Raw genomic sequence first — 10,262 nt, forward strand, 5'->3', positions numbered from 1 at the left:
GTTCATAAAAATAGTTTGTTCTTTAAGACTGCAGTTCTCTCCTGTACTGAAAGCCCATAATAAGCTCTGTGTACTGCCTAATTCTTGGTCCCTTTAGCAAGTGACTTCCATTTGTACTTGAGGTCAGTATTCCTAACTGAGCACAGAATTTTTCTATTCCACTGTCAGGAGGCCAGACAGATATTTTGTTTTGCCCATACTTCCCTACTCCACTTCTGACAGTAGTGGATTTGAAGATGGCATTATGCCAGCATAATTAGCATGAAAGCTTTAACACTTCCACTTACTTGGTTCTTAATCTAACATTTTTGCTGCTTTTTTCTAGGCTTGATCTGCTGACTGACCTTTCAGAAAATCTGAGCAAAATATTGAGAGGCTTCTGAAGCACGGAGAGTTGGCAAGGGAGGCCATTCAAAAAGTGCCTTTTCTTTAAAAAATCTTGAGCTATGCTATCAATGGAACTTGAAAACTGAAATGTAGTACAGAAAACTCTTACTGGAGAAAAATTCTATCATGATTTGATCAGCAAATACTTGGAACTGGATAAAGATCCTAGAGAACTTAAATGAGAAAGTAGTGTCCTCTACTTAGGGAAACCCCCTCAGAACAGTTTTAAAAGGCTAAACACACTAGAGTTTGTTTCTAGAGAAACTTGGATACATCTACGTGGGGAAGGTAAAAACTTTTTGTGAAGAAATTCAGAGGTTCCTTCTTCACTCCAGCTGAACATTTTGTAATGCTAAGTAAAGGTTACTAGTAGATGAGGAAATAGCTAAGCACTATTCAGAGTGAAAGACATCTGCTATTTTTATAACTCATCTAAAATTTTTAGTTAATATTTAATGATCTTGATGTGCCACAGCTCTCAGACGTATGCACATTGATTACATCAACAGTATGTTACAATTACATTAAACAACTGTGTAAGTTTATACTCTATTTTTCACACACAGCACAATAAACTTCCTTCCCAGGAGAAGTGCCAGCTCTTGAGGTATAAGAATTCATGGCTATAATGGATGAAAACAAAACAAAGGTGATACAAAGAAATGGATTTGAAGAACAGCTGGAACGGATGTTGTTAAGAGAGCCATGAATGGGCAGAGGTGCCACAAGCAGACAAATGCAGGCCTGGGGGCCTGTGGAGAAATGAAAGGGGAGATGTGGGCAAGATAAGGTTATGTAGGGATTTAATGTAAAGATATTAATCGAGAATTCACCAAGATATACAGCAAGGTGAATGTTATCCCTTTAGGTTTTGCTGGAGAACGCTGGGAGAAGCTAGGAGAAGAGAGAAAGAGAAAGTTAGAGTTGGCTAAGGCTGAAAGCTGCTGTGTTCATCTGGTTTTCATGTGCTCAGTGAGCTTATCGGTCACCTGACTCCCCAGGCAAACAGGCTGCAGGCACTTGAGGAAGAGCAAAATAATACATGGCCTGGCCAAAGCTAGGGACTGACAGGAACTTTCTACCAGACAGCAGACTTACAGAGTAAAAAGAATAAAGGAAGATTAGCCCTGTAAGACCCTTAGATTCGAGGCAAGAGCCCCTGGAAAGAAACTGAAATTAAATGTTCAGTATAAATGATCCTGGCCCTAAACCCTCTGTGATTAAAAATATTTTTAATCAGCAGATACAAAAAGAAATATATTCTAGATTTCTATCAATTTTTTAAAAGCATATATTCTCGTAAAAGTATTATTGAACCAATTATTTTTTTTAAAAAAGAAAGAAAAGCTATAGTTGGATCACATATGAAAATCAAGGAAAAAAAAATCCTTTGTTACTGCAAGCCTGAATGTAAACAATGTAGGTGGAGAAGTTGCTCAATTGCTACAGCATCAAGGTCATCAGAAAAGCACTTGCAACAGTGACTGGAACTAATGAGAACTGGGGCAGCAACCTTCTCTGTGGCGTCTTAGAAAATCTGTGCTTCTCACCTGGGGTGAATTCAGTTACACCATCATGTGTGTGACATTGCAAAAAAAATGGATCATGCTTCCAAGTGTCTACTTAAAATTCACATTTTGCTACCTTTCAGCAAGTTTAAATAGCTTGGTATGTTCAGTCTTCTAATTTAATTTAAATTTCTATTTGAAAAGCACCAAAAATCAGTGAAAAATTAAGAAGCAATAAGTTTCATATTATCTTACTTAAACTTGACTGTTATTTTTCTCTTTAATGTAAAGTCACTGCCTACCTATGCAATGGCTTGCACATTTCCTGAGCCACTGTATCAGACTTCCTGAAAATACACTGGCTTGGAGGTTCTGTAATCCAATGATCTTGATTAGAACTATTTCCTGGCTGCACAAACAGTAGAAGCTGTCAGACTCTGAACACACGTAATAGTTATAGTGTTTTAAACTTTAAGGTTGGGTTTGCAAACAATATACATGTTTTACCACTATTTTCACTTCCTTTTATCTTTACAGTAGAAGCCAAAACCCCCTTACAGCCCGAGTTCTGTATAACTCGTACTTTTCCATATTTGTGTATCACTGTTAATATCCCAAGCGTCCTTCTAGCACCCCATCCTCCCGTAGTCTGAACAATCTTGATGGGCTGTAACAAGCTAAAGTTCCGCTGAAGATCACATAACTATAGAAAGCTGTTGTCTGGAAGGCACCTCAAGAGGTTTCTAATCCAACTTCCTCAAAGCAGGTCCAGCTTCAAGGTTAGGCCAGATTGCTCAGGACTGAGATTCCACAACCTGTTTGGATGGCCTCCTCCGGTGCATAGCTACTTTTGTGACAATATTTTTTTCCTATACAAACAGAATTTCCGTTGTTGAAACTTGTGACCTTTACATCTTGTCATTTCTCTGTGTACTTCTATCTGCGTCCTGCCTGTAACTCTGTTTAGACTGTGGAAGACAGCAGTTAGTTCACTCCACACCCTCACAGCCTTCTCTTTCCCAAGCTATGAAAGCCCTCTGCACTCAGTTTCTCCACATTCATCATGAGCTTCAATTCCCTAACAAATTTTGTTGCCCTTCATTGGTCTTGCTACAGTTTGCTGATTTCTCTCTTGTACTGGGGGTCCCAAAACTGGACACAGTATTTCAGATGTGTTCTCTCATATGCTGCTCAAAGGGAAATAATCACTTCCCTTTGACTGCTGGGTATGCTCTTCCTAACACAGCCCTCTGTGTAGTTGGCCTTCACTGCTACACGGGTGCACTGCTGACTTGTACAACTTTCGCACCAGCACCCTCAGGTCCTTCTCTGCAAAATTGCTGCCTCCTCAACCAGTCCCCACCTGCACTGATGTGTGGGGTTATTTCTTCCGAGGTGCAGGGCTTTGTATTTCTCTGTGTGAAACTCTGTGAAGTTCCTGGTGACCTTTTGCTTGTCAAGATCCCTCTGAGTAGCAGCCCTGCTACTGTAATGATCACTCTGCCAATTTGCTGTCATGCATGAACCTGCTGAGGTGCTCAGGATGCATTCCATGCCATTATCCAACTCTGATGAAGATGCACCGGACTTGGTATTAATCTCTGGGGACCCCTGCCATTACTGACCTGTTCCCAGTTAGACTTCAGTCCACAGGCAACTACTTTGAGCACGATGGTAACAGCCAGTTTTTTACCCATCTTATTGTCCACTCATCTGGCTCATACCTCCCTGCTTTGGCTACTGGAATCCCATGGGAAACCTTGTCAAAAGCTTTCCTGAAGTCAAGATATATAATATCTGCTGCTCTCTCTTATCCATAGAGCTAGTCATTTCCTCACAGAAGACAATCAGGTTCATCAGGCACAATATGGCCTTGGTAAATCCAGGCTGGCTGTTGTCACTTTCTTGTTTTTCATATACCCTGGAATTGCCTCCAGGAGGTCTAGTTCCATAATCCTTTCAGGGACAGAGGTGAGATGATACTTCCCCAGATCATGCTTATGTTATTGCAGATGGGCATAACATTTGTGTATTTCTTGTCACTGAGAAGCTTTCCTGATCGCTACAGTCTTTCAAAGATGATAGACATCTGCCCTGCAGTGGTGTAATTCAGCTGCCTCAATATACCTGCATGCACTTTGTCCAGTCTCAGGTATTTCTTTATGTCCAGGTTACTAAGGATTCCCTAACTTGATCCTTCACTACTCTTCTGTGCCACTCTCCCCAAACTCTACTGAGCTTGAAGATGTAGCAGAGAGCAGACCTTGTCAGAAAAGCCTGAAGCAAAGTAGGCCTCAAGTACCTCAGACTTTTCAATGTCCTTTGTCACTAGGTCATCAACTCTGTTTAGCAGTGGACAGCACTTTCCTTGGTTTCCTTTTACTGATAACATGCCTAGAGAAGTCTTCCTTGCTGCCCTTCTCACCTCTTGTGAGTTTCAGCTCTGGTTATCCTAATGTCACCCCTCCATGCTCAGGGGATGCTTCTGTATTCTTCCCTGGGTAGCCCATCCCTCCTTCCACACTTCCTTTTTGCAACTGAGCAATGTCAGGAGTTCCCTGGTTCAGCCAAACTGGCCTCCTCATTCCCTGAACAACCTGACATCTCCCCTTCTGAAGCCCTGAAACTCCTTCTTCACTTACCTCAAGACTGTAAAATACCACTGGTGATACACATAGATTTTGTTTTATTATTTTCAATAAATAAAATATTTTCTAAAAATAAAGCATATTATGATAGTCCCCTTATATTTGCTATTAGTTTTATAAGAATTATTCTTGTAAGAACCCCAAAGTTAACAAAAAGAAAAAACCAGTAACATGTATCAGAACAAATGCCTTTGAATCATTTCTTGAACTTAACTTGAGTTAAGCAGCAGGCTTTTCCCAATCCTTTTGGAGCACTGAGAATACTGTAAGAGCTATGTTACTCACTGAGACACTGCATGATTACAAATTAGGTCACGGTGATCAGCTGGGATCATATGATACCCAGTTATACTAACTGTACATTTAAGAAAACTGTATTTATAACTGTAATACATTTCAGCTTTCTTTAACCAACTTTACAAGCCAGAAACAAAAGAAAGCCAGCAGTATGTGTCTAACTCTCTTTCTGCAAATATCAGTGATACTGAGAGCTTAGGGAACAAAAGCTCAAGTTAAGCATATTTCATAACAATAAAAGAAATGCATTTGTATATGTGGAACATTCATTGCCACCAGTACACAAGAAATGTTGATAATTTGTAATTATCTTCACCATTACACTAATTTACACCCCAAATTAATGAAAGTTAGTTTAAAATAATTCTGAGGACATGACAAGATATTAATCAAACCTGGTTTTGCAGCTTGTCTTCATAGGTCTGTTCGCAAATGTTGCCTATTAGGTTTGTGTTGACATTTTCTTCTGAAAATTGCATGCAGTTAGAGGACCAAAAAACAGAAGAGGACAATGGACAGGCACTAACAGCTCTTGCTGTGCTGTCTTCATGTTCCATACTAGAGTCAGCATCTGTTAATTCTGTTACTTGTGATAACTAGACAAAACACAGCAAAGAGACACTTTATTTATCTAAAAACTGATTTGATGTAAGCATAAAGTTCAAAGTAATCAAACCTTCCTATATCTTTTACATCTCTGCACATATGCCACATGAAAGAGAAAATTTTCAGGGATTCTGATATGTTTTTTTTCATGAAAAACATAAGGTAATAATTTCTTATTTCAGGGAAACACATAAGAACCTACTTAGGTTGAAGCAGAAGCATACACACAAATGTTATCCTGAGGAGAGATGGGTAGAAATAAATTTTTAACTTTAGACGTGTAGGTAAATTATCTGCTGACTTGGTTCTTAAGTGGTAAAATTAAAAGATTTTACTCCATTGAGGAGAGCTCCAACATGGTGTGATACCAACAATTCTGTCTCAAGCAGATCAGGACACAAGGAGAAATCTGAAGGCAAAACTCATGAAATGTCGCTGTATCCACAGCTATATGGAAGTAATGCCTGTAATCCAGCTTATCCAGTGAAAGCAGCACAAACTACTAATGAAGTGCAAAATCCCCATGCATTAATTGCACAAAATATTTCTACCACAAAATTGTACACTTCCAGAAAGCTGAAAATTATGAATTTTATAGTGCCTCTTTCTTCTTAATAAAGTATATATATCTTCATTACTTAAATTGGATATACTTCAATTTATGAAGATTTTAAAACCAGTTATTTCCAACATACAGGCCACAGACTTTATTTTTTGATCCATATATTAAATTAGCTTTCTGTGTGTGCACACTGCATTACCATGTGTTTTGATGAACTGATGTAAATCTATCCATACAAGTGGAGATTGAGGAGAAATTTAGCTATCATTTTGATCTGTTACTTCTAGTCACGCTAAATCTGAAACATGTCCTCTCTGTCTTCAAGAAACAGATGAAAAAGAGTCATAAGGGTCCTGCACCTGGGGAGGAATAACCCCAGGCACCAGTACAGGTTGGGGGTTGACCTGCTGGGTTGGGAAAGCAGCCCTGCAGAGAAGGACCTGGAAGTACTGATGGGATGACCAGTTGACCCTGAGCCAACAATGTGCCCTTGTGGCCAAGAAGGCAAATGGTCTCCTGGGGTGCATTAAGAAGAGTGTGGCCACCAGGTCAAGGGAGGTTCTCCTCCCCCTCTACTCTGCTCTGGTGAGGCTGCATCTGGAATATTGTGTCCAGTTATGGGCCCCACAGTTCAAGAGAGATAGGGAACTTCTGGAGAGAGAGCAGTGGAGGGCTACTAAGATGATTAAGGGGCTGGAGCATCTTATGAGGAAAGACTGAGAGAGCTGGGTCTGTTTAGCCTAGAGAAGAGAAGACCAAGGGGTGACCTTATCAATGTTTATAAATATCTAAAGGTTGGGTGTCAAGATGGGGCCAGACTCTTTTCAGTGGTGGCCAGTGATAGGACAAGGGGCAATGGGCACAAGCTGGAACACAGGAGGTTCGGCTTAAACATGAGGAAGAACTTCTTTACTGTGAGGGTGACAGAGCACTGGAACAGGCTGCCCAGAGAGGCTGTGGAGTCTCCTTCTCTGGAGATGTTCAGAACCTGCCTGGATGCAGTTCTGTGCAACTTGCTCTAGGTGAACCTGCTATGGCAGGGGGGGTGGACTAGATGATCTCCAGAGATCCCTTCCAACTCCTACTGTTCTGTGATTCTGTGATAAGGGAAGGCTGACTTAATGTGATATCCAAAAAAGTAGTGGCAGCTCTTGCTGCTCTTCGCTGAAACACATCAGACAGATAAACTTTTCACCCATACTAAGTAATTATTCCTGACTCAAAAGAAAATAAATTCTAACACTAGAAAAACATCTGTCTTTCTCACTCTAGTTTTAGCAACATGAATGGGCCAAGAAGATATGGAACAATACTCTGCAAACATCTTTTGCAAGCATCTTTTCCTCAGAGTCCTATCTGATATGAATAGCAGGAGTCAGTGGAGCTGTACTGTCAAGCAAGTCTAAGTAACCTAAACTAAGTGTTTTCTTACAGATTTATCAATTTGTTGGGGGTTTTTTGTTTGGTTGGTTGGTTGGTTTTTTACACAACAATGCAATGGATCACAAAAAAAAGCCTAAACTCCATCATCCATGGAAAAACATCCATGAATGTTTTTCACTGTAACCTCAATAAGTGTATGAACTTCCCAGTTGTATCCACTGAGACTTGTACTTACATTCCTCTTAAAAGACTCTCTTCTGTCTATGCTTCTCACATTTCATCATTTCCCATTTTTGCATATCGTTTTTAATGTACCTGCTGTTGGCCTCAGTCTGTTTCTCATAATCGCTGTCCTTTGTGACTAGCTTAGAGCACAGATATTCTTAAGTATTTTGGAAAATGCCTGAAACAAGGGGAGCCTTTCAAGAAATACATAAGAAATAGCAGGAACAAAAATAAAATACAACTGGTAAATAACGTATCAGTATAGCCTTAAAGAGGAAGACTTCAGATGTTTCAGTATCCATGAGATTGGGTCACTCTGAAAAATCACTTGAAAATACAGTCATTGCTGCACATTTTTAGCTTTACATCAGTGAGAAGAATAAACTTACTTACATTATACTGGTATTTTACTTTCTGTGAGAGATGCTGCCTTCTGCTGTCCAATACTTGCTTTTGTAACCTTGTAAAATGAATAAAAACAGCCTATGAAATACAAGGCATGAGATCTATAAGATTAAAAACATTCTGAGTATTAATTTAAAAATAATTTAAGAATATTTTTCCACACATCTTAAAAATGTCTGATTTTTAAGCAGTTATGAGCAGTCAGTTTGTGTCAGTCACTTTAGGGTAACTTTAGGGTCTGAACAGTGTAAGTGGAAAATGGTGTTTGAACAGCCTGCTTTGTGAGATAAACTTAGTGTATGTACCTGACACGAGTAAAAAACACATTATTTTTTAAAAAGTCTCTCAGCTTCATGTACAGCTTTATATTTAGAATATATTTATTTACTCTCTCATAGTAAGAGTATCACTGGAACACCAGGAGTGATTGTGAAACTTCATCATCTTAGAATGGTATATTTATGTTTACTTAATACTCCAAACAGAAGAGCATCATGAAATACCTTTTCCAGAACCTCATTACAGCTTAACTACTGCCTATTTTATACAAGTACCTATTCTGGATGTCATCCAAGTTTGATGTATGTTGTGTGCGTAGTGGTGACTTAGGAAGCTCTATGTTGTGCCTCCTAATGGGTATTTTTACATCTTCAGTGATATCAATGTGGACTGGCTTCCTCACGTTCTCTGCAATGAAAGTATTTGGAATGTCAGTGCTGGCCTTGGAGCAAATTTTGAGCTTCCTGAATTTTCATCAGAGTACAAAAGCTGCTGTTTTAGGTTTCTTAATCCGTTTAAAGCCACATTTTTTGCTTTCTTTGTTACTAGCAATGCAAGAGCTCTATTCTAAATGGTATTATAGTATAAAATTATTTACGGTCAGCTACTGTATGTAGACAGGTTCTGTTGCCCTCCTCAGTCACCTTCTAATCTTCGGAGCATAGGACAACAAATTCTCCACAATCTGGTTTATGAATATGTCACAGAGGATAAGAATTAGGACTCAAGCTGTAGAAAGGGTTTTTAGGAGCTTAATGATGGATTTTAAGAAAGATACAACAGACAGAACTGACAGACTATTCCAAATGCCCCCCAAAAGTTATGAAAAAGGAAGCAGAATACAAATGGACCCATTCGATGCCAAAGGGAAAAAGAAATGGATGTAGAGTAAAATAAATGAATGGAATGAGGAAGGTGCATAAGTGTACAAGGCTTTAAAGGTGAAGTAGGCAGTAGCCAAGGTTACTTGATTCCTCTTATGTCCTGACTTTCTATTCAATTTTTGTCTTTACTGATAATTTTTTAGCATCAAGTTATAAGTGTAAGAACAAGAACTAAAATAACAGCAGTAATAGCTAAGGATAACTGATGCTGTTAACTGTGAAGTCAGAACACGATTACACTAAACTCACCAGTGTTGTCTTTTTTGGTTGATATCTGGTTAACAACATACAGATTGAGGAGATCTAAACTGACTGCTGAACTTTTAGGAGATGATACTCCCAGAAGCTTCATCTTTGATTTAAGTTTCTTCTTTTCAAAGTATTCCTAAATTTTTTAAAAGAGAGAATAAGTTTTTGACAGAACCTTCAACACCACCTTAGCAGCATATTTGAAACTAGGAAGCAAGACTGAGTAAAAAACTCCTAATAATAAAAGCACATTATTAAGTCTCTCTGAATTCTCACACCCTGTCTACTGTTACTTACTTTACTTTTAGTGCCTTGAAAAAGACTGCAAGTATAATTTGGTCATATTCAAAATAAATCATTGTTCTCTTGATGCCAAAAACTTAGTCCTTAAACACTCATGCCTCAAATGTGGTGTATGATCATTAAAAATATTTCTTTAAAATAAAAGACATAACAAAACACAGCAAGGAGAAAAGTCTTAAAAAAGTAAACTTGGGCTTTTTAGGCAGCTTATAAGCAAATAAATCAGCAAGATTACATACACACAGCCATCTATCATGGCACAAAGAGTTCACTGTTCTCCAAATTTGTCTTTCTTGACATAGAGAAGTCTTGTGACAAAAAAAAAAAAAAAAAAAAAAAAAGAGCAAAAAGTAAAGAAGAAAAATCTCTAAGACTGGGATTTGGAAAGGCTTTTTGTTGCAAGGGACAAGAAGAGATACGACTGGCACTTTGAATATATCAGGCAGCCAATTCTGGAAAACTGAGGAAACAAAAATCTCCATTTTGAAGGAAATATTAATCACAGAATCACAGAATGGTTGAGGTT

General features: G+C 38.6%; 1 protein-coding gene across 1 annotated transcript in view; it reads right to left on the bottom strand.

Annotated features, from left to right (window-relative positions):
* REDIC1 (regulator of DNA class I crossover intermediates 1) overlaps positions 1 to 9,536 on the bottom strand; it is a 14,439-nt gene extending 4,903 nt beyond the window's left edge. The window contains exons 1-5 of the mRNA XM_029084303.1: positions 9,434 to 9,536; positions 8,576 to 8,708; positions 8,008 to 8,076; positions 5,236 to 5,329; positions 2,195 to 2,304 (exon numbers count right to left, since the gene is read on the bottom strand). Of these exons, the coding sequence (XP_028940136.1) occupies positions 2,195 to 2,304; positions 5,236 to 5,329; positions 8,008 to 8,076; positions 8,576 to 8,708; positions 9,434 to 9,536 (509 nt within the window). The remainder of the gene's footprint in view (positions 1 to 2,194; positions 2,305 to 5,235; positions 5,330 to 8,007; positions 8,077 to 8,575; positions 8,709 to 9,433) is intronic.
* Positions 9,537 to 10,262: the final 726 nt, after the last annotated feature.

This window comes from Antrostomus carolinensis, unplaced genomic scaffold (genome assembly GCF_000700745.2).
Source record: "Antrostomus carolinensis isolate BGI_N321 unplaced genomic scaffold, ASM70074v2 scaffold31953, whole genome shotgun sequence".
Classification (NCBI taxonomy): domain Eukaryota; kingdom Metazoa; phylum Chordata; class Aves; order Caprimulgiformes; family Caprimulgidae; genus Antrostomus; species Antrostomus carolinensis.